Source organism: Gouania willdenowi, chromosome 15 (genome assembly GCF_900634775.1).
Source record: "Gouania willdenowi chromosome 15, fGouWil2.1, whole genome shotgun sequence".
In the NCBI taxonomy this organism is placed as follows: Eukaryota; Metazoa; Chordata; class Actinopteri; order Blenniiformes; family Gobiesocidae; genus Gouania; species Gouania willdenowi.
The window spans coordinates 111,844-137,500 of record NC_041058.1 but is presented as its reverse complement, the minus strand read 5'-3'; the positions used below and the strand labels follow the sequence as shown (position 1 = coordinate 137,500).

At 39.2% G+C, this 25,657-nt stretch overlaps 1 protein-coding gene across 3 annotated transcripts in view; it reads right to left on the bottom strand.

Annotated features, from left to right (window-relative positions):
• Positions 1–25,653, bottom strand: part of psda (pleckstrin and Sec7 domain containing a) — a 26,069-nt gene extending 416 nt beyond the window's left edge. The window contains exons 1-19 of one of the 3 annotated variants that reach the window (XM_028468412.1): positions 25,502–25,653; positions 25,106–25,186; positions 16,357–17,795; positions 14,788–14,881; positions 9,721–9,959; positions 9,311–9,513; positions 8,868–9,105; positions 8,392–8,612; positions 5,834–6,031; positions 5,300–5,380; positions 5,066–5,178; positions 4,532–4,590; positions 4,332–4,421; positions 4,212–4,255; positions 3,923–4,098; positions 3,748–3,818; positions 3,424–3,581; positions 306–453; positions 1–69 (exon numbers count right to left, since the gene is read on the bottom strand). The exon at positions 1–69 is cut by the window's left edge and continues 66 nt beyond it. In XM_028468412.1, coding sequence (XP_028324213.1) covers positions 1–69; positions 306–453; positions 3,424–3,581; positions 3,748–3,818; positions 3,923–4,098; positions 4,212–4,255; positions 4,332–4,421; positions 4,532–4,590; positions 5,066–5,178; positions 5,300–5,380; positions 5,834–6,031; positions 8,392–8,612; positions 8,868–9,105; positions 9,311–9,513; positions 9,721–9,959; positions 14,788–14,881; positions 16,357–17,769 — 3,615 coding nt within the window. In that variant the 5' untranslated portion in view covers positions 17,770–17,795; positions 25,106–25,186; positions 25,502–25,653. Of the gene's footprint in view, positions 70–305; positions 454–3,423; positions 3,582–3,747; positions 3,819–3,922; positions 4,099–4,211; positions 4,256–4,331; positions 4,422–4,531; positions 4,591–5,065; positions 5,179–5,299; positions 5,381–5,833; positions 6,032–8,391; positions 8,613–8,867; positions 9,106–9,310; positions 9,514–9,720; positions 9,960–14,787; positions 14,882–16,356; positions 17,796–18,289; positions 18,395–25,105; positions 25,187–25,501 lie in introns of all 3 variants that reach the window. The other 2 variants (XM_028468413.1, XM_028468414.1) reach the window with 2 other exon arrangements.
• Positions 25,654–25,657: the final 4 nt, after the last annotated feature.

The window sequence follows — 25,657 nt, the reverse complement described above, 5'->3', positions numbered from 1 at the left end:
TTCATCCAGACAAACCAGATCAGACAAAATGGAACGAAAACGACTCTGATGAGACTTTAACTGGTCCTCCTGGAACACGCCCATTTATACACACACACACCCATTTATACACACACACGCCCATTTATAAACACAGACGCCCATTTATACACACACACACACACACCCATTTATACACACACACCCCCATTTATAAACACACACCCATTTATACACACACATACACATTATATAAACATACACATATTTATATCTACACAGACAGACAGAGGAGTTGTTGAAGAAGAAGATGTAGGGCAGAGCACCTCTGATAACTTGCTGTGTGATCCTGGCAGTAAAGGTCTACTAAAGCTCCTCCTCCTAGAGCCGATGGCAGCAGGAAAGGGCGGAGCCGAGAAGGACGCTGCCACCAGGTTGATCCTAGTGATCCAGGACTGCATCTGCTCTGTGTTCCTACACACACACACACACACACATTATGTAAATATTGTAGATGATGTAGATGTACTGGATGTAGTAAATGTTGTAGATGTAGTGAATCAAAGTCATCTTTGTCAAATTTTTTCACATGTTCTAGACATACAGAAAATCTGAAAAAAGACAAACGTGTTTTAGTGAATAGCATTGTTAGGATTTTAATGATTACGATTCTTAATTTTGAATTCTGTTCTAAATGATTCCGTTTCTAATTCTTTGAGTTGTGCAGGTCATAGAGTTTATAGGAGAATGTTTTTATCTGAAAAAGCCTTTACGCAGGTCATTTTTATGAATTCACTTTGTTGATACAGTTTAATGTGGTTGCTGTACTGTAACTAGGGTATTTATTATAAAAGTGAAAGTTACTGAAATTACACTATAAACAAGTTGTCAGCAATGTAAAAAACATAGAGCTACAGGTAGATGTGAAACTAAATAAAGTAACTCAAACCCTGGAACAGTCATGTGACAAATCAATCAATAGTTCTAGTTGAGAAACATTATTATCCTGACAACTGTACGTCCTGTGCGACCTAGTCGCTCAAAGTTGAAAAATTTGAACTTCTTAAGCGACTTCAAGGGACAACTTCCCCGTCCTTCACTGTCTGTAGAACCGAGGCTGCAGCCAGGAACTCTAGAATTTACCGGGGTAAAATGAAAGCAGTTACTTCTTGAATAAGCCTACATTCTGCATAAACTCATCCCTTAGTAACCCTGTAAGTTTATCATTTAAACCGTAAAAGCGCGTTGTCTATGATAGGGTTGGAGAAGAAGTGATCAACGCTGTCTCACTCCTGTAGGTGGCAGACACATAGAGACACTGTTCCCTGGTTCGCCATGCGTAAACAAACAGAGCAAGCAGGGCGGAGTAATACAAACCTCAGAAACAAACTCGTGCGAGCATTTAGGATCCAAAAAAAAAAATCGAAATTCAAACACCTTCGTAACAGTTCCGGAACCCGACATAAGGAACCGGTTCTTGGTGCCCAACCCTAGTAGTAAATGTCATAAATGTAGTGCATGTAGTGGATGAACACCTGGCTTTCAGACTTCCTGGTTCCCAATCACTCACTGCTGCAGTCATCTACTGCCAGCATTTCTTTCTGAATTTACTGACTTTCTAACACAGTTGTCCTCCATGTCTCCATCCATTCTTCTCCTTGGTGACTTCACCATCCATATTGACTCAACCTTGCCCAGCACGTCACTTCTCCCACACACAACCATGGACACATCCTGGACCTGGTCTGTTCCACACCCTCCCTCGCCGTTCATAACCTGTCATTAACGGACCTGACTATTTCTGATCATCTGGCCATAACTCTGGACATCATTACCCCAACTCCCACTCCCACCACCAAACACACAATAACAATTACATTCCGAAATCTGAAATCAATTAGTCTCTTCTCCTCTGTATCCCATGTCATCACCAGCTCTTCACTTCCCTTAAATCCAACCTCCTCTGATCTAGTCAATGTCTACAACCACACTCTCCTCTGCTTCAAACAACTAGCCCCCCTCAAAACAGCCACTGTCTCCTTCTCCACCTCTGCCCCTTGTTCAACCCTGATCTCCACGATCTCAAAAAACACAAAAGGCAAATTGAAAGACTCCATAGAAAAACTGGTCTCACTGTTCATACCCAAGTTTACAAACACGTTACAACGACATACAACTCCGCCCTCAAAACTGCCCGGTCCATTTTCATTTTTCAACTTATCCACTCAAATTCCTCAAATCCCCGTAATTCTCCACATTTGCCAGATTGACCAAATTCAAGGACAATATAACCTCTACATTCACTACAGACAAATGCAATCAAACCTTACCATACCAAAATCCATTTCATACACTGTTCACTTGCATCCACTTTCCCTGTTACTCCTCCCCCAGAACATGAACTCACTCCACCCAGACTCCATCGCTTTCCCTCTTTCTCTCCTCTGTCCCGCTCCGATACCTCCAAACTCCTCACGACCTTGAAATTTCCCAGTTTCCAGCTTGACCCGATCCCATCTCCCCTCCTCAAAACCTGCGTACCCACTCTCATCCCCCTCATCACCAGCATCATTAACACTTCCCTGACCTCTGGATCTGTCCCATCCCTGCTTAAACTTGCTACCATCACACCCCTCCTGAAAAAACCCGGCCTCAACCCGACAACCTGGACAACTTCAGACTTGGTCTTTATCTTCTAAAGATCCAGACTCAGATACTTGCTGACAGCAGTCCTCTTTTCATTGTTACCAAAGACAATCACCTCCATCTTGTCATGGTTTAGTTGAAGGAAGTTTTCACTCATCCATCAGTTTACTTTTTCTAAGCAGTCACACAACACCTCAATGGGACCATAGTCATCTGGGTTCAGTGATAGATATAGTTGTGTGTCATCTGCGTAGCTCTGATAATCAACCTTACAGTTGTGTAAAATGTGTCCTAAAGGAAGCATATAAAGGCTAAACAGAAGAGGTCCAAGAACAGATCCCTGAGGAACCCCACAGGACATTGGTAATCTGTCAGATTCAAAGTTTACAATGTTTACAAAATAACTTTGATCCTCCAAGTAGAACTTAAACCATTACTTTAACATTTAGTCCAACCCATGTTTACAATCTGTGTAACAACATTGTATGATCTACAGTGTCAAATGTAGACTTAGATCCAATAGAATGAGAACAGATACTTTTCCTGAATCAGTGTTCAACCTTATGTCATTGATCACTTTGATCAGATCAGTTTCTGTGCTGTGATGAGAACCAAAACCTGACTGAAATTTATCAAATATTTTGTTGAATGTTAAGAATTGACTCAGTTGGTTGAAGACCACCTTCTCAATGATCTTAGCCATGAATGGAAGGTTCTGATTGGTCTATAGTTAGCCAGTATAGAGGCATCCAGTGTTGCAGATGTTGTAAATGTTGTAGATGTAGTGGTTGTTCTCACGGCGCCTGCAGCAGGAACACTCTCCAGTCGGCCGTGCGCAGGTAGAACACGTTGTTCCGTTTGCTGTAATCTGCAGCCTTCATAGCCAGAGAGTGATGGACGGACACGGAGCGGCCAATGTCTTCGTCCGACAGAGGGCGCTGTGCACACTGAGCATCCTGAACACACACATACTCACAGCTGATCACATCTATTGATCATATACTAGTAAATATCAGAAACAAACATGTTTCCTCATTAAAGAACAAATCACTGTCATGTACTGACGTGTTTGTGGTCTGTTTAAAAGGGAAACAGAAGGGATTGTGGGTAACAAAGTATTACCTTCTGCAGGTAGAGCACAAGGCCTCTCAGAGCGCCGTAAAACATTTTCCAGCCACGTTTACCACGCGGCGCTGCAGGACCACATCAGAAGATCATTCATCAGCTGTGTGTGTGTTTAAAGTACAGACATCTACAGACGGGCTGTCAAACACAGGTCAAAATACAAAGGTCTTACTCCTCTTCCCGTCGGGGTCGGCGTGAACCTTTCTAACCAGGAAGCCGCTCATGTAAAGCTGAGTGTCTTCCTGCCCGCCCACAAACACAAACGGGTTCCCCTTCATCAAGCGCCGCATCGTCCAAGACGACCAATCAGTGCTGGGCAGAGACTGCTTTGGCTCCTCCTCCTCATTGCTGCAGGTAACAGGACATGCCCATCATAACAGTGTTAGTCACTACTGTGTGTCACCATAGATACGTGATCAATAAACCAATCAGGATCATTGTATGTGTGTGTGTGTACTCACACTGTCCACTGCAGCTTGTTGTTCTTAATAGAGTTGTACAAAGTCTGCAAACACACACATACATTATTGGTGTGTGTGTGTGTGTGTGTGTGTGTGTGTGTGTGTGTGTGTGTGTGGTACCTTCAGCAGATCTTTAGGGTAGTCTGTACCATCATTCAGTCCCTCCAGGTTGGAGACAAACTGAAAGAAGGACATTCTCTTCTTCAGGTTCTATACACACACACACACACACACACACACACACACACACCAGCCGTTACCATGGTAACTAACACACTCACTGTCCTGCTTTATCGTTGGACAAGCTTAAAGACACTCACATTTCCATGGAGATCTGTGTTCAGCAACATGAGGGCACAGGTCAGAGTGTGGACGCTGTCTGAAGGACAGACGTGTTACAGATGTGTGTGTTACAGATGTGTGTGTTACAGATGTGTGTGTTACAGATGTGTGTGTTACAGATGTGTGTGTTACAGACGTGTTACAGATGTGTGTGTTACAGACGTGTTACAGATGTGTGTGTTACAGATGTGTGTGTTACAGACGTGTTACAGATGTGTGTGTTACAGACGTGTTACAGATGTGTGTGTTACAGATGTGTGTGTTACAGATGTGTGTGTTACAGATGTGTGTGTTACAGACGTGTTACAGATGTGTGTGTTACAGACGTGTTACAGATGTGTGTGTTACAGACGTGTTACAGATGTGTGTGTTACAGATGTGTGTGTTACAGATGTGTGTGTTACAGACGTGTTACAGATGTGTGTGTTACAGACGTATTACAGATGTGTGTGTTACAGATGTGTGTGTTACAGACGTGTTACAGATGTGTGTGTTACAGAGATGTACTGTACCTGATGTCTTTAGGTAGTGGGGGTTGCAGTGTCTGAATCTTCTGGAAAAATGAACCAACACTCTCTCTCTCTCCTGAGTTTCTCCAATCAGAACCAGATGAGTGAGGAACGACCTGCATGGGTAGTTAGCACAGCTAGTTAGTACTTAGCATGGCTAGTTAGTAGTGTTGTCCACTGCTCATTACTAGTACTTGTTAGTACTAGTCCATGGTGGTAGTTAAGTGTGTGACTGACCTCAGGGCCTGGTCGATGGTCATTGCAGAGAAATTGAAGTTACTCAGATACTCCTCACCAACCATATGACTGAAATCATTACTACACACACACGCACACACACCAATGTGTTATTATTGTAATCGTCGTACTTATCCATCAACTTTATTATTTCCACTTAAAAGCATTTCTACTTTTAAGTTCCGTTTGCTTTATTATTGTGGGAATAACAATAATGAAGAAAAAGGATCTTATTATTATTATTATTGCATATAATAATTATTTCCTTCAGTCATTGAGGATTTAACAAATAAATATTTAGAGTGAAAGAGCTTGTCCAGGATGGGATTTGAACCAGAGTCCTTAAGATGATGGTGTGATCACACTGAGCCAAAGGTCATTATTAGTTTTGATATTAACAGTTGTGTTATTAACAGATGTGTTATTAATAGTTGTGTTATTAACAGATGTGTTATTAATAGTTGTGTTATTAACAGATGTGTTATTAATAGTTGTGTTATTAACAGATGTGTTATTAACTGCTGGTAAACTCACTTCTTGCCGAGGTGACGGGACACGTCTGACTTCCTGAATCCGTCCAGGCTGTATAGACGAGCAGCCAATCGTTGAGCAGCCTGCCGGTCAGCCTTCGTCCCATTGGCCAATGCCTCCTCGCTGTTGTCGAGTGCCAAACACTGTGTGAGCTCAGGCTGAGGTTGGGATGGTTCAGAGGGACGGAGACCTGGACGCTCCCTGAGACACACACACACACCAGGAAGCAGTCAGACAAGTAAACAGGAAGTAGCAGACAGAGTAAAACCAATGGAAAGCAACAATGGAAAACACACATGCACACGCACACACACATCAGGTTTATGTGAGTTTTAAGGACTGGTTTAACGCTGATATTTCAGACTTAAGGACACACACCAAGTGTAACGTGTGTGATCACTCACACACTTTATGATCAAAGGTGCACAGCGTGGGGTCAACAGGAACTTAAAAGCTCAGAGTGTGTTGGTGTGTCTCTTCCTTCCTGTGAATCACATGCTAACGCTAATGCTAATGCTAATGCTTATGCTAATGCTAAGGCTTAGGATGAGGATGAGGATGTGATTACAAAATTGTAAGTATTTGTGTGCATATAAACCCTTCAAAATAAAAGCACAGCATAATAACGGAGTGCTCACCTGTACACAGCAGGACCATACAGGTACCTGTCCTCCAGAGCCCAGCCCCCCCAGCACAGGACCAGTGATGTCATCACAGCTGCTTCACACACTCCATCATGTGTTCACTGCTGACTCAACACTAATCAGTGTGAGCCAACATGTCTCACTGTGTCTCAGAAGCCCCTCCCACTTCCCCCCTTTGTCTCTGCTTCAGTTAAACAGTGATTGGTTGGGGGATCACTGACCACACCCCCATTCCTCTGAGGTTCAACCATTCACTAAGTACCTGAAGCTGTGTGTGTGTGTGTGTGTGTGTGTGTGTTTTATATATACAGGTGCTGGTCATAAAATTAGAATATCATAAAAAAGTTGATTTATTTCAGTAATTCTATTCAAAAAGTGAAACTTGTATAATGTCTACATTCATCACACAGACTGATATATTTCAACTGTTTATTTTAATGTTAATAATTATAACTGACAACTAATGAAAACCCTAAATTTAGTATCTCAGAAAATTAGAATATTATGGAGAGGTTGAATATTAAAGACACCTGGTGTTCTACAAAGACCTTTAGATGTTCTCCAGTCTAGTTCTATAGGTCTACACAATCATGGAGAAAACTGCTGACCTGACAGTTTTCCAAAAGACGACCATTGACACCTTGAAGAAGGAGGACCAGACACAAAGGTCATGGCTAAAGAGGCTGGATGTTCACAGAGTCTAAACACATGCTGTCAAAGGTCAACACTACAAGAAGTGTAATAATTTAAGACAGCAATGCATGTTTTGTTATTGTATTGTATGTTATGTATTTTATTGCATAGTTGTGACCATCACCAGCCCTCCCACAGGAAGGGTAAGAAACACAGCAAAATATGAATCATGGACTACTTATGGAAAATTATCTTTTTATTTTACGTCAAAGTTGAGTGAAATATTATTCAATATTTTTCTCTCTCTCTCTCACGTCGTCCTTTATTTTGAAATCTGGACGCATTCCTTTGTGATATCTTGAGTCTATTACGGAAGATAATAATAATAATTATTGTATGGTAATTTTCATGGGTGTGATAGTGAGATTGCTGTCTGACCCACTGTCTCTACCAGCAGCTCTTCAGGACGGTCTCATTATGATTATTGTAAGTATATTCACGCACAAGAAAACAACGTGCGGCTGATTTGACCAGACAAACGTGAACCACGGCTGGTTTGACCGCAGTCTCAACCGGCCGCTATCACCCCTCGTGTTGGACTGTGGGGATGATGACGACGCCTCCTCTGACCTCCACGTATCAGGAGAGGAAGAGGAGGACGACGCCTTCGTCACTCCGGCCCGGGCTGCACTACGTGCCGCCTCCGTGGCCTCTCAGGAGGAAAGCACACCAGCCCTTCTCTCTGGTGGAACCACTGCACACCTGTCTACGGTGTCCCCTGAAGACGGAGCCTGCTGACCACAGCGGACCATCTCCAGTCTGACCTCTCGGTCTCCATGATGGTCACAGTCTACTGAGCTGTGTGTGTTCAGGTTCAGGACAAAACCTCAGGTTCTAAAGGTTTACAGTAAAACTGAATGTTTTTAATAAATATTGTGTTTTTTACAGCTCTGGTTTTATTTAACAGGTGAAGGGATACAGAACGCTTCACAATATCCATATTCTTTAAAAGCTGCTGATGTAAAGAAAGATGTAAAAAATGTAAAAATGCTCGCTCTGCCAGGTTCTCCATTGATTGGTCAGACACTGCAAGCTCCACCCCTTTTATGTGAACGCACACATACTGAGGCTGAAATCACTTGGCTTGAATTAGCGTGTTGTTAACAACCTTTGTAGGACAGCTCCTCTCTGACAGGGAATGTTTGGTTAGTTGAATCCCGCTAACGGAGATGAATCCAGAATATAATGATCTAGATTATTATCATAGAGAACAGATAAACTCACCTGAAACCATAGTACAGCGATGGCACTGAACTGGCCTTCCTGTCTCTGTGAAGTGGGCAGGGCTTGAAGCGCGTTGAAGGGGCAGAGTCATCAGAAAGCCCCACCTCCTGGGAGCAAAGGGCGAGTGTGGAGCAGGACGTGTGAGTGTCGGACGAGTCGGGTCTGACCAACGGAGCAAAACTCAGCTCCAGGATCTGCTTTGCACTCGCACAGATCTGACTCTGTTAGAACCATTAGAACCATTAAAACCATCAGAACCATTAGAACCATTAAAACCATCAGAACCATTAGAACCATCAGAACAATTAGAACCATTACAACCATCAGATTATGCAGAACCATTAGAACCAATAAAAACTTTAGAACCATTAGAACAATTAGAACCATTCTCACTCCCTGTGTCAAGAGACTGACAGAAAGCTGTGTGTGTGTGTGTGTGTGTGTGTGTGTGTGTGTGTGTGTGTGTGTGTACCTACCTGTATGTGAGGTGTGAGTGTGGACAGGTCAAAGCTGAAAGCGTGTCCTGGTCCTGGGCTGAGGAGCTCCAGTCCATCCAGGCTGCTGTAGGAGGTTCCTTTAGCTCTGTGGGACTCCATGATGTCCTCAAAGTGACGGCTGAATGAGTCCATGCTGCTGTCAGAGGGTCTGAGAGGAACCCCCACACACACTGGAGACTTGAGAGCTCCTTCAGCACCAGAGAAGTCCTGCACATAGCTGAGAAGGATCTACTGTGATCTACTGTGATCTACTAAACACACATGCTGTACCCCTGGTCAGATTTTAATAGGCAACATAAAAAGTAAAAGGTATTAAACACATTATGATCTACTACACACAACTACACAACTACACAAATCAAACACAAAAATACACATCGTGGTGGTGGTGGTGTAGAGTGGGAGGAGCTTCGAGTGCTGACCTGAGCTGTAGAGTCACTCCCTCTCCATCAGCTGATCTCTGTCTGTGTTTGTCTCCCTCCATCCTCACCCTCGCCCAGCCCCCCCCCTCCCCCTCCTCTTCCTCTTCCTCCTTTGGGTTCAAACCCCTCTCTGATGGGTTAGAACTTTCCTGAACGCAGCAGTTACTTCCAAAGGCTGAGTCCTCGGCTTCAGCCCTCATCACCTTCAACAGAACCATCATAAACATATAGATCATAGACATATAGGTCATAGATTATATAGATCATAGACATATAGGTCATAGCTTATATAGATCATAGACATATAGGTCATAGATTATATAGATCATAGACATATAGGTCATAAATTATATAGTTATCATAGATTTACAAATCAAAGACTATATGACTGAGTGATTAGATGTGATCACCTCGTCCAAATCCGTCTCCCTGTAGAGGCGTGGGGAGGGGAGGGGTGGGGGTGGAGGGTCACAGTCCAGGTCGGTCTCCGAGTACTTGATGGTTCTGATGAGGCGGGTCTTTGGGACGGAGCCCTTTGATTGGCTGAGCAGCTCCACCTGCAACTTACAGACCTCCTGCTGAGACACCTTAGCCTTCCTCTGATTGGCTGGAGTCAGGGGGGCGGGGCTGGCTTTCGAGAGTAGAGCGTCTAAGAGGAATAACAGACTATCAAGGTTGGAACAACAAGTGGGAGGAGCCTATTCCACTGAATCCTCTCATTCATTGGTCTACGATGATCTTTATTTATCTTTAATGGTCTAGGTCAATGGTTCTCAACTGGTCTGGGTCAGGGACCCACCATCAACTTGAAATGACAAGTCGTGACCCAAACATTATTTATACAAAAATTAAAAATGTATTAAGTGAACGTTCTGATGATCTTTAAAACTGATATTTCAGTTTCAGTATAAAAAACAAGCAGCAATACTAATTTAATGCTTTTCAAACAGGCATGTAAACAGTCTCAAGTAGTTTCAAAATATATGAACTAAAAGTACAATTACTTTTCTCCAAAAAACAAATGAAAGTGCAATTCAACGGAACACAATAGCTTCTCATAATACTGTAATAACACCACTGTTATTATTGAAGAAACTATGTATTGAAGTGCAAAAAATGTTCAAATCATGTCAAATCAAGTGAATACAAGCTTATGTTCTGATCACAATCTCAAAATATAAACACTGAAAAAACATTGTCCAAAGGTCTTAAATACATTTGAAATCAATATTGAAAGAACAGTATGTTTGTAAAGTAAATAGAACAAAGCAGAACTACATGGAGTTCTAATGGACTAGCTGCTTTTTGGCCTTTACAAGAGTCTCAATATCTGGCTGTATGGTTGACAAAGTAACTCTGAGGTCATGCTCAATGTCCAGTTTATTTCATTATGTTTTCAACTGAACTAGAGAATCCACATTCACAGAGGTACAGTAAGTGGTGCTGAATGCTCCACTAGCAATAGAGGGATGATCTCATCACATCGTTGCACCAGAACTGGGAAAGGTTTACCTCTGAATTTCTTTTTGAGCGTGTGGTCACAGGATAGCTGACATTCTTCACTGTCCCCTTCCTGACACATTTAACGTGTTTAAATGTTCAAAAATATCAGTAAGGTATGCAACAAGTGCAAGCCACCCCTTACTATTAAAAACATCACCAAGAGGAGAGTTGTTCTGGAGAAGAAATGCTGCAATTTCAGCTCGTAGTTCATAGAAACGGGACAAAACTTTTCCCCTGGATAGTCAGCGCAACTCAGCATGATACAACACCTGCAGATGTTCACATGTGGCCACACCAGCCTGTCATTGCCTGATCTCATTAGATCTGTGAAGCTAAGCAGGTCTGGGCCTGGTTAGTAGTTGCATGGAGACCACTGAGAATTCCAGGTGCCACAGTGGGGTGGCAGTCGCTGCAGTGGTATCTGTCATTGTGTCCTTGGGCAAGGCACTTCACCTACATTGCCTAGTATGAACGTAGCGAGTGTTGGTGGTGGTCGGAGGGGCAGATGGCGCACTATGGCAGCCTCGCTTCCGTCAGTCTGCCCCAGGGCAGCTGTGGCTACAACAGTAGTTTACCACCACTAAGTGTGGAGTGAAAGAATAATGCCTTAATTCTGTAAAGCGTCTTTGAGTGTCTATGATAAAGTGTTATATAAAACTGATGCATTACTATTATTACTTCTAAGATCTAAGCACAGTTTCTGAAAACATCGGCTATTCTTTGCACTACACTTGATGTAACCCTAACCCTTGTATAACATCTTCTAATGTTTCGTGGAGTACGTCCCATATCTTTTGATGCCAAGGCCTCTCGATGTAAAAAGCAATGGTTCCAGGTTGCACTGGGAGCCTTCTCCTGTATTCTCCTCACGACCCCAGAGTTTTTCCCTGTCATGGCGGCTGCTCCATCTGTTGTCACACCAACACACGTCCCAGCTTAGGCCCACGGAGCTCAAGTACAGGTCCACAGAATAAATATGTCCTCAGCGGTTGTAGTGGTTGGTAGATCTGTTGTGCATAGAAACTGCTCTTGAAAGTCTTCGTCCCACACGTCTCACGTACACAATCAAAACTGCTTTGCTTGATACGTCTGTAGATTTGTCCATTTGTATAGCAAAATGACCACATGTGTAAGGTCGTTTGATATTATGTGACATGTCTTCAATTCGCTAACCCTAACCCTAACCCATTAGACAGGTATAGTTAGTTCCAGGTTATTTCACAGAAACAGGTCTGACTCTCTTTGACTGTATAGAGTTGATCACAGTGACAGCCTGGGGGAACAAACTGTTTTTATGGAGGGTAGTTTTGGCGTACAGTGAACTGTAGCGTCTACCAGAGGGGAGGAGTTTAAACACATTGTGTGCAGGTTGGGAGGGGTCTGCAGTGATGTTTCCTGACCCTGGACAGGTATAAGTCTTGGATGGAGGGCAGATCAACACCAATGATCTTTTCTACAGTCCTGATTATCCTTTGTAGTCTGTGTCTGTCTAGTTTGGTTGTAGATCTAAACCAGACAGTGATGGAGGTGCACAGAACAGACTGAATGATGGAGGTGTAGAACATGATCAGCAGCTCCTGGGGCAGGTTGAACTTCCTCAGCTGATACAGGAAGTACATCCTCTGCTGTGCTGGGTACATTTTAAGTGAGCTACTTTTTACTTTTACTCAAGTAGATTTTTACACCAGTAACTTTACTTTTACTTTAAGTAAAACTTAATCAAAGTAAGCGTCAGATACAGCCTTGTTAGCACCAGATGCCCTGAAGGCTTTTGACAGAGTCGAGTGGACTTACTTATTTGAAGTTATGGGACGTTTTGGCCTGGGGGAGGGTTTTTGTAACTGGGTTAAACATTTCTACAAGGATCCCTATGCAGAAATTATTAACAACAACAATATTTCAAAACCAATATTACTCAGTAGAAGTTGTAGACAGGGATGTCTCTTATCCTTCCTACTATTTATAATTGTAATTGAACCATTATAATGTCTGTGAGAGAACATCACATGATTACAGGTATAAAGACGGAGCATAGAATCACTCTTTATGCGGACGATGGTTTTTTTTTCTCAAAAAATTGGATAGATCTATTCCACCTCTTCTAGACCTTATCAAGTTGTTTGGAAAAATCTCAGACTATAAAATCAATAATCCATAATGCTTCTTAGGAGGAGAGGACCAACCCTCCTATCCCTGCTCATCATTTTAGAACAGTTTACTTACCCAGCTATCAAATCACCCCTACATTAGAAAACATGGTTGAAGTTAATTATAACCCAGTGATTACATCTATTTCTAAAACATTTAAAAGATGGTCAAGCCTTCATGTCTCTCTCATTGGTAAAATCAATATACTCAAAATAAACATACTTCCTAAGCTATTATACTTATTTCAAAATATTCCTTTACCATCTCCACCAATTGTTTCCCCCCAGAATGAAAAATCTATTCAGTAACTTCTTATGGATCAATAAGCGTCCCACGCTCCACTTATCTCTGCTATACCTACCTATGACAGAGGAGGGGTACAGTGTCCTAATATACAGTGGTATATATATACTGGGTGCTTCAGCTGAAGATGTTTGACTTTAACACATGGAGGGTTATTGAGTCAAACTCCTTAAATCTCCCATTCTTCACTTATTTCTATTCAGATGAACCTGAAAAACTCAAAAAGTTATCCACTAACCCTATAGTCCATAATATGATAAGAAGTTAGGAAATATCAAAAAGATTCTTCCTCTTTTTCCTGTTTCAGTTCAGGAAAAAAGATGCAGGTTTTAAACTGTGGGCAGATAGAGGATAAAACAAATACAGGATATCTATGGTATTAAGGGGTATATTTTAACATTTGAAGAGCTGATAAGAAAATACAATATCCCTCACAAACATTTTTCTAAATATCTCCAGCTAAGGAAGGACTAAGTTTAATGCCTGGAAGTTTGATTTACAGGAGGATCTAACACTGGAACAGTAGCACAGAGCTCCTACAATACAACTGGCTGATGAGGGTGTATATCATATTTAATATGGATATCAATAGGTGTGGTGTAGACAGAGACACTGTCTATGGCAGTGCTCTAGAGTGAGGGCGTTTTAACAAGAGTTAGATTAAATGTGCAGGACATCCTCTCAGTCAGATTAGAACTAGATCCTAAACTCTTTCTCCTGGGCCTCTACAGCTGCTCATATGATAAAACGTCATGAAATCATTTTTTTAAACAAATGTTTTTTACAAGCTAAGAGGACAATAGCTCTAACATGTAACGTGGTTTAGAGAAGAATCTTCCTGTTTGCCTTTGGAAAACATGTCTTAAGAACAAACAGGAGACATTTCAAAAAGTGTGGGTCCATTTATCCATTACATTAAAAACAAAGACTCATCTGTTGAATGAACGTGGAGTAGAATTAGAACCCTCTGCTAAACTCCTCCCCCATTCCTGGGTCACTGGATGTTACTACATGACCTCATCTTTACAGAAATACTCTGTTAACCGCCATGTTCTGTTAGTTTGTTCTTGTTTTTCATTCATATTGTCTGCATCGTTATAGTGACCATATTTATGTAAAGAGGAAAAAACCTAATGTAGGGTTTCAATATTTTTGTTTCGTTGAAAAGTCCCCGTCCTACTAAGGTCCTGTGTGATAACACATTGTCTCACTCTTTGTTTTGTTTTCTATACTTGAAAAATTCAATAAAGATATTGTTGAAAAAAAATGCTCTAAAACAGCTGGTACTGTATGAGTTAATGTCTAGGTCTTTATTAGACTTCATTATTCTTTATTATTATACACCCATTCTAGACCTTTATTAGTTCATTTACACAAACACTTCCTGATTCTTCACCTGAATGAAATCATCCAATGAGAGGAGAGTGTTCTTAATAACTGCTTTATATTTCCTCTCCTACTGTGTGTGTGTGTGTGTCACACTCACTCTAAACGTGTGTTGTATTAAAGTGGTGCTATCTCACCTCGGTCCGTCTGACGTCCAAACAGGAAGTCCCACTTAGCCTGAGCGATCCTCTGTGAGCGAGCGTTCTGATTGGTGCGTAGGCTGCTCACCGTCTGTCACAGGAAAGAAACACGTTTGTTTACCTGGAGATACACAAACACCTCTCCATCCATCCACCAATGATCAGCACAGATCAATGATACATATGGTATATTTTTTATAATAATGATATCTGTTGCAGATAAAACTCTTTACTATTATGTAACAATGTCCCGCCTACAGAGCAGCTGACAGCCAATCAGCATTGAACTAACTGTTCAACGATCAATAACACCACTTCATATCAAATATATTTGATTACAGCAGAACATCAGCTAACACTGCCCCCTAGTGTAAGGACAGTGACAGGACAACAACACTTTCAAAATAAAAGCACAGTAACAGAGTAAGGTCCTAAAGCTGGACATGACACTAGATAACTTCTTACTAGGCTAAATCACCATGTTAACTTAGGCTAAATCACCATGGTAACTTAGGCTAAATCACCATGGTAACTTAGACTAAATCACCATGGTAACTTAGGCTAAATCACCATGGTAATTTAGGCTAAATCACCATGGTAACTTAGGCTAAATCACCATGGTAACTTAGGCTAAATCACCATGGTAACTTAGGCTAAATCACCATGGTAACTTAGGCTAAATCACCACGGTAACTTAGGCTAAATCACCATGGTAACTTAGGCTAAATCACCACGGTAACTTAGGCTAAATCACCATGGTAACTTAGGCTAAATCACCACGGTAACTTAGGCTAAATCACCATGGTAACTTAGACTAAATCACCACGGTAACTTAGGCTAAATCACCATGGTAACTTAGACTAAATCACCATGGTAACTTAGACTAAATCACCATGGTAACTTAGGCTAAATCACTATGGTAACTTAGACTAAATCACCATGGTAACTTAGGCTAAATCACCATGGTAACTTAGGCTAAATCACTATGGTAACTTAGGCTAAATCACTATGGTAACTTAGACTAAATCACCATGGTAACTTAGGCTAAATCACCATGGTAACTTAGGCTAAATCACCATGGTAACTTAGACTAAATCACCATGGTAACTTAGGCTAAATCACCATGGTAACTTAGGCTAAATCACCATGGTAACTTAGGCTAAATCACCATGGTAACTTTGTTTGGTCTGGACCAGGTTATGAAGTGGATCAGATCTGATCAGTACTAAAGCCCCGCCTCCTGACCAATCAGATCTCTTGTAAAATGAGCTGCCCATTGTTATTAGATCCTGGTTGGTGCAGATCTGACAGTTTAGGAAAGAAAAATGATGAATGGATGATAAATCCTTTATATATACTGATCCAGGATAGACTGATCCAGGATAGACTGATCCAGCCTCGTAGTACGGGCCCATAATGTCCTCCAATCCAACCACTGACACAGACAGTCATTCAAACATGATTATTATTATTGTTATTACTGTTGATGTTTAACAGCACAAACTCAAAGTCAGTCCACGTTACGTTTTCACTCATAGATTTATTTGACAACACACACAGTCCGACCTGGTCCTGGGGGAGGCTCCTGGCTTCTGCTGAGCGCTCTGGGCGGTTCTGGTCCTGCTCTCTGTGCAGCACGGGCTGAGCTGCAGAGGATTGTGGGTAATTCAAAGCGTCCTCACAAAACCTGGATGGTGAACCCTGCGGCTTCCCGGTGTACTGAGGGACTTGGTATCGGTGCAGGGAAGGGGCTCTGGAGGAGGAGCTCTGTCGGGGGTCTAACAATGCTGAGTGTGAAGCCGCAGTGCGCTGCAGAGCGGGGGAGGCGGGGCTACAGAGACCCTGCTGGACGGGCTGGGGACAGCCGGCTGGTTTCTCTAGGCTCCAGCTGTGAGCGTCGCTAATGGTTCCCAGGGCTGAGCTGCTGGTCCCACTTCCTGTCCTGGTTCTGACCAGTGGTCTGGGGCTGCTGTCTGTGGTTCTGCTGGGACCAGGAGAGGTTCTGATTGGGGCTTCGTGCTGGATGCCTGTGTGTCTCCCTGTGGGGAGAGGTGGGTGGAAGCGGGCCGGTGACTTGAGACTGGGCCGGCTCAGAGAACGTGTGTGGACATGTTCAGAGGCAGGACTTCCTGGTAAACCGTCAGCTGAAGACGAGCACAGCACTCGGTCGGCCTGCTGCAGCTGGGCCGGCAGAGTCCGAGCAGTGCGGGGCAGGATGGGGGACCCCCCCCAGGACCGACAGCGAGTGGACGGCTGCTGCCGAGGCAGTGACGGACTGTAGGTCTCTGGGAACCTGCGTCTGAGATCAGGAGAGCCAATGTCCTGCAGCACCCTGTAGGTGGCGTCTCTGCTCACCCTCTGAGCGTAGGGAGGGCTTCCAGGACTCTGAGGGTGGAGGGGGCCCAGGCTGTGATACCACCCTGGCTCACTCAGCCTCTTGTGAAGTTGTTCTGGTCCCCACAAAGCGCTCTGTGCTTCATTAGAACAGAGGCTGCAGTGCCCGGCCATGCTGTGGACGTTTGACTTCTGGATGTAACCAAAGGACACCACAGAGGTCTTGCCCTCCTCGTCCTCCAGCCCCAGGAGCTCACACTGGTTTCTAACCGATAAACATCTTTCTGTGGACGTGGAGCACGGAGAGCTGAGAGACCTCCTCTGATGGGGGTCCACGTCCAGACTCTTACCCGTCAGGAACTGACCAAACCCGTCAGCGAGCCCTTCCTGACGAACGTACTGAGTGGGGGAGCCGGTGGCGTCCGGACTCTGCAGCTGGAAACAGACGGTGTGTCTGGACGAGGACAGGCTGTGGGTTCCAGTCGCAGGGTAGGGCTGGGGGAGTGGTGAGGGGGAGGGGCTGTGGGTAGGGGAAAGGGACTGGACATCTGTAGACCTCAGGGTGAGTCGGTCTTCATCCTCAGAGACAGACCTCACCTCCACATACAGGTGGAGGACTTTACCGCCATGACACATGGATGACATCACAGAGTCTTCAACTCATGGTCCACCTGAAGCACAGACACACAACCAGTTAACAGACCACACACAGACATACCACATGTAGATAGTTTAAAGGTTCTAGACTCGGAGCTGATGATTGTGACTTTGTGTGAAAATCACTTTATCAATAAAGTTTATTACTCATGTGTCTGTGCTGCAGCAGCTAGTTACACTAGTTAGACGAGTTATATCACCTGGTTATGGTTCAGTTAGTCCTGTGTGTGTTACAGTGTGTGTGTGCATGTAATAATGTGTGTGTGTAATAGTGTGTGTGTGCAAGCGTTAGTATACAATTAGTCGTACTTTTCCTGGACTGCTAATAGGATTCACTGAAACCAGATTAACAAACACACACACACACACACACACACACACACACACACACACACACACACACACACACAACACACACACACACCACACACACACACACACACACACACAACACACACACACACACACACTAAAAGACAAAATAATACACAGTGTAACACACACTCACCTGTGAGTCCTCTCTCTAGTTGCCGTGGTAACACAGGAACCTTCTTTATCCTGACTCGCCCCTCCTCTCTCTCTCTGGAATCACTTCCTGTTGTAACCCCGCCCCCTATGCAGGCAGCCAATGAGCATGAGCAGTGACAGATGGCAGCTTAGAGCTCACTGTGATGCTTCATAATGACATCATCACTTGCATAGACTCCTCCCCCTGTCTGTGACCATGGACAGACAACACTCACACGTGCTGTCCCTGACAGACTCAGACCAAAGGGGTCACATGACTGATTGATTACATCACATTTTTTAAAATGACATTTACTACAGTCTGTGTAGTAAATGTCCCACTAACGTACTATACACTACAATTCAATGAGTTACATACTGTCTACTTATATATACTATAGATATACTGTCTACTATATCTACATAGATATACTGTCTACTATATATACTATAGATATACTGTCTACTTATATATACTATAGATATACTGTCTACTATATATACTATAGATATACTGTCTACTATATATACTATAGATTATACTGTCTACTTATATATACTATAGATACTGTCTACTATATATACTATAGATATACTGTCTACTATATATACTATAGATATACTGTCTACTATATATACTATAGATATACTGTCTACTTATATATACTATAGATATACTGTCTACTATATATACTATAGATATACTGTCTACTATATATACTATAGATATGCTGTCTACTTATATATACTATAGATATGCTGTCTACTATATATACTATAGATATACTGTCTACTATATATACTATAGATATACTGTCTACTATATACTATAGATATACTGTCTACTATATATACTATAGATATACTGTCTACTATATATACTATAGATATACTGTCTACTATATATACTATAGATATACTGTCTACTTATATAACTATAGATATACTGTCTACTTATATATACTATAGATATACTGTCTACTATATATACTATAGATATACTGTCTACTTATATACTATAGATATACTGTCTACTATATATACGATAGATATACTGTCTACTTATATATACTATAGATATACTGTCTACTATATATACTATAGATATACTGTCTACTATATTATACTATAGATATACTGTCTACTATATATACTATAGAATACTGTCTACTATATATACTATAGATATACTGTCTCACTATATATTACTATAGAATACTGTACTATATAGTACTATAGATATACTGTCTACTATATATACTATAGATATGCTGTCCTACTATATATAACTATAGATATACTGTCTACTATATATACTATAGATTACTGTCTACTATATATACTATAGATATACTGTCTACTATATATACTATAGATATACTGTCTACTATATATACTATAGATATACTGTCTACTATATATACTATAGATATACTGTCTACTATATATACTATAGATTACTGTCTACTATATATACTATAGATACTGTCTACTTATATATACTATAGATATACTGTCTACTATATATACTATAAGATATCCTGTCTACTATATATACATAGATATACTGTCTACTTATATATACTATAGATATACTGTCTACTATATATACTATAGATATACTGTCTACTATATATACTATAGATATACTGTCTACTATATATTACTTATAGATATACTGTCTACTATATATACTATAGACATACTGTCTACTTATATATACTATAGATATACTGTCTACTATATATACTATAGATATACTGTCTTACTATATATACTATAGATATACTGTCTACTTATATACTATAGTATATACTGTCTACTTATATATACTATAGATATACTGTCTACTATATATACTATAGATATACTGTCTACTATATATACTATAGATATACTGTCTACTTATATATACTATAGATATACTGTCTACTTATATATACTATAGATATACTTCTACTTATATAAACTATAGATATACTGTCTACTTATATATACTATAGATATTACTGTCGACTATATATACTATAGATATACTGTCTACTATATATACTATAGATATACTGTCTACTATATATACTATAGATATACTGTCTACTATATATACTATAAATATACTGTCTACTATATATTACTATAGATATACTGTCTACTTATATATACTATAGATATACTGTCTACTTATATATACTATAGATATACTGTCTACTATATATACTATAGATATACTGTCTACTTATATATACTATAGATATACTGTCTACTATATATACTATAGATATACTGTCTACTATATATACTATAGATATACTGTCTACTTATATATACTATAGATATACTGTCTACTATATATACTATAGATATACTGTCTACTATATATACTATAGATATACTGTCTACTATATATACTATAGATATACTGTCTACTATATATACTATAGATATACTGTCTACTTATATATACTATAGATATACTGTCTACTATATATACTATAGATATACTGTCTACTATATATACTATAGATATACTGTCTACTATATATACTATAGATATACTGTCCTACTTATATATACTATAGATATACTGTCCTACTATATATACTATAGATATACTGTCTACTTATATATACTAGATATACTGTCTACTATATATAATATAGATATACTGTCTACTATATATACTATAGACTATACTGTCTACTATATAACTATAGATATACTGTCTACTATATATACTATAGATATACTGTCTACTATATATACTATAGATATACTGTCTACTTATATATACTATAGATATACTGTCTACTTATATATACTATAGATATACTGTCTACTATATATCTATAGATATACTGTCTACTTATATATACTGTAGATATACTGTCTACTATATATACTATAGATATACTGTCTACTATATATACTATAGATATACTGTCTACTTATATATACTATAGATATACTGTCTACTATATATACTATAGATATACTGTCTACTTATATATACTATAGATATACTGTCTACTATTTACTATTACTACTATAGATATTACCTGTCTATTATATATACTATAGATATACTGTCTACTTATATATACTATAGATATACTGTCTACTATATTACTATAGATATACTGTCTACTATATATACTATAGATATACTGTCTACTATATATACTATAGATATACTGTACTATATTATATAGATATACTGTCTACTTATTATATACATAGATATACTGTCTACTTATATATATAAGATATTACTGTCTACATATATACTATAGATATACTGTCTACTATATTCTATAGAAGTCTACTGTCTACTATATATACTATAGATATACTGTCTTACTATAATATAAGATATACTGTCTACTTATATATACTATAGATATACTGTCTACTTATATACTATAGATATACTTCTACTTATATATACTATAGATATACTGTCTACTTATATATACTATAGATATATGTCTATATAGATACTATAGATAACTGTCTACTATATATACTATAGACATATCTTAGACTTAATGTCTACTGTCTACTTATATATCTACATAGAATAACTGTCTACTTTATATACTAGAATACTGTACTATATATACTATAGATATACTGTCTACTATATATACTATAGATATACTGTCTACTATATATACTATAGATATACTGTCTACTTATATATACTATAGATATACTGTCTACTATATATACTATAGATATACTGTCTACTTATATATACTATAGATATACTGTCTACTTATATATACTATAGATATACTGTCTACTTATATATACTATAGATATACTGTCTACTTATATATACTATAGATATACTGTCTACTATATATATATAGATTATACTGTCTACTATATATACTATAGACATACTGTCTACTTATATATACTATAGACATACTGTCTACTTATATATACTATAGATATACTGTCTACTATATATACTATAGATATACTGTCTACTATATATACTATAGATATACTGTCTACTTATATATACTATAGATATACTGTCTAACTATATATACTATAGATATACTGTCTACTATATATACTATAGACATACTGTCTACTATATATACTATAGATATACTGTCTACTTATATATACTATAGATATACTGTCTACTATATATACTATAGATATACTGTCTACTTATATACTATAGTACACACTGTCTACTTATATACTATAGTACACACTGTCTACTTATATACTATAGTACACACTGTCTACTTATATACTATAGTACACACTGTCTACTTATATACTATAGTACACACTGTCTACTTATATACTATAGTACACACTGTCTACTTATATACTATAGTACACACTGTCTACTTATATACTATAGTACACACTGTCTACTTATATACTATAGTACATACTGTCTACTTATATACTATAGTACATACTGTCTACTTATATACTATAGTACACACTGTCTACTATATATACTATAGTACACACTGTCTACTTATATACTATAGTACACACTGTCTACTTATATACTATAGTACACACTGTCTACTATATATACTATAGTATATACTGTCTACTTATATACTATAGTACATACTGTCTACTTATATACTATAGTACATACTGTCTACTTATATACTATAGTACATACTGTCTACTTATATACTATAGTACACACTGTCTACTTATATACTATAGTACACACTGTCTACTTATATACTATAGTACACACTGTCTACTATATATACTATAGTATATACTGTCTACTTATATACTATAGTACATACTGTCTACTTATATACTATAGTACACACTGTCTACTTATATACTATAGTACACACTGTCTACTTATATACTATAGTACACAACTGTCTACTATATATACTATAGTATATACTGTCTACTTATATACTATAGTACATACTGTCTACTTATATACTATAGTACATACTGTCTACTTATATACTATAGTACACACTGTCTACTTATATACTATAGTACATACTGTCTACTTATATACTATAGTACACACTGTCTACTTATATACTATAGTACACACTGTCTACTTATATACTATAGTACATACTGTCTACTTATATACTATAGTACACACTGTCTACTTATATACTATAGTACCACACTGTCTACTTATATACTATAGTACACACTGTCTACTTATATACTATAGTACACACTGTCTACTTATATACTATAGTACACACTGTCTACTTATATAACTATAGTACACACTGTCTACTTATATACTATAGTACACACTGTCTACTTATATACTATAGTACACACTGTCTACTTATATACTATAGTACATACTGTCTACTTATATACTATAGTACATACTGTCTACTTATATACTATAGTACATACTGTCTACTTATATACTATAGTACATACTGTCTACTTATATACTATAGTACATACTGTCTACTTATATACTATAGTACATACTGTCTACTTATATACTATAGTACATACTGTCTACTTATATACTATAGTACATACTGTCTACTATATACTATAGTACATACTGTCTACTTATATACTATAGTACATACTGTCTACTTATATACTATAGTACATACTGTCTACTTATATACTATAGTACATACTGTCTACTATATACTATAGTACACACTGTCTACTTATATACTATAGTACATACTGTCTACTATATATAGTACATACTGTCTACTTATACTAGTACATACTGTCTACTTATATACTATAGTACATACTGTCTACTATGTACTATAGTACATACTGCCTCCACGACATGTGAGCCGAGGAGTCCCAAACACGGAGCAGTCCGGAGGGCACGGCTCATTGAGATAGAAGAACTCATTCTCCCACTGCCAGGCCTCCGTGAGGCACTGAACATCCAGTTTACAGGACATGAACAGGTCCTTGAGGAGATGAGCTTTGTTGGATAGCGATCTAGCGTTCTGTAGGCACAGGCGTAGAGACACTTCCACCTAAACCCGTCGAGAGCTGCGGCCGAAGGCATCGGTAATCCACCCCACGGTGCCGGGGGAGGCGTCCGTGCACCCCGTTTTTGGCACGTTTCCTCCACGGGACAAGTGAGCGCAGCAGGTACTAAAGCCAAGTGTGGAGGAAGTCTTGATGCTTGATCCTCAAAGTTGTAGTTTAGACACACCTCATAAGATCAATAAGTGTCTGATGGTCGTACACTATCACCGCACTGATATTTGGCACAAAATACTGAACAATAGAGGAACAAACAATAGTTCCAGCAGAGCAGACTGACGTACACGCTGGAACCATCTGTGCAACTTCCTGTTAATAAATCAGTCTGTGTAACATTTTGCATCAGCAAATTTAATCCATAATCGTCTTTATGGTCAGACTTCAATTGAAAAACATTATCAAGATTTATATCGTATATCACCATTATGAGAAAAAATATGGAGATATGAGTTTTGGTCCATATAGATATTGTTCAGCCCTAGTAGGAACGTACACACCCTCCTTTCATCCTCACCCAATCACAGGTCACAGAGGTCAAAGGTTGCTGTGGCTGCTGCTCTAATGTTTGAAAATCTTAAATGAAATGTTCTGAATTAATCCAAATCTAAGGAGGACCCCCCAGATTTGGATTAATTCTCGACCCCCAATATTCAAACAAATGTTACGCCCTTGCCTAGATAATTATCATACTTCATATTATAAACATTAAATACAAACGTTATTAGAAACGATGAAGAATTCACTTTAAAATAAACCTAATCTTACTTCCATCGTGTGTGTGTGTGTGTGTGTGTACCTTATTTGATCACTTAAACACCATGTTGCCATGGTGACGTCAGGTGACCAGAGGGCCTTCTTTAGCTGCCCTCTGAGATGCCTGTGATCAGTTTTAAATAGTTTTAGTGTCAGATGTGAGAGTAAAGTCTATAAATGTTTGTGATCGATATAAATCTATAAATCATTCTAATGTGGGTGAATCAGCGCTAATGCTAATGCTAACGCTGTTGAACAAAGTGCAGATTTACAGTCAAACTGAGACGATTAAAGGTTCGGGTTCAGAGCCGAACGGACGGGAATCAAACCGTGAACATTATGATGAGGTCACACACAGTCTGACTGGTGGTCTATGACGTCACATACGTGTTGGGCTCACACTGAGCCACATTTGTTACGGACTCTGGTTGAGACTCACCTCAGCACAGACACACCGGACCAGGACCAGAACCAGAACCAGGAGCGGAGTCCAATAAACTACTATTTAGTTTATATGAAGTTCACTAACTGATTCATTTAAAACACAAAGCTCAGGGCTTCCCTTCTGCACTCAAGCTGCTTCCGCGTTGGGCGT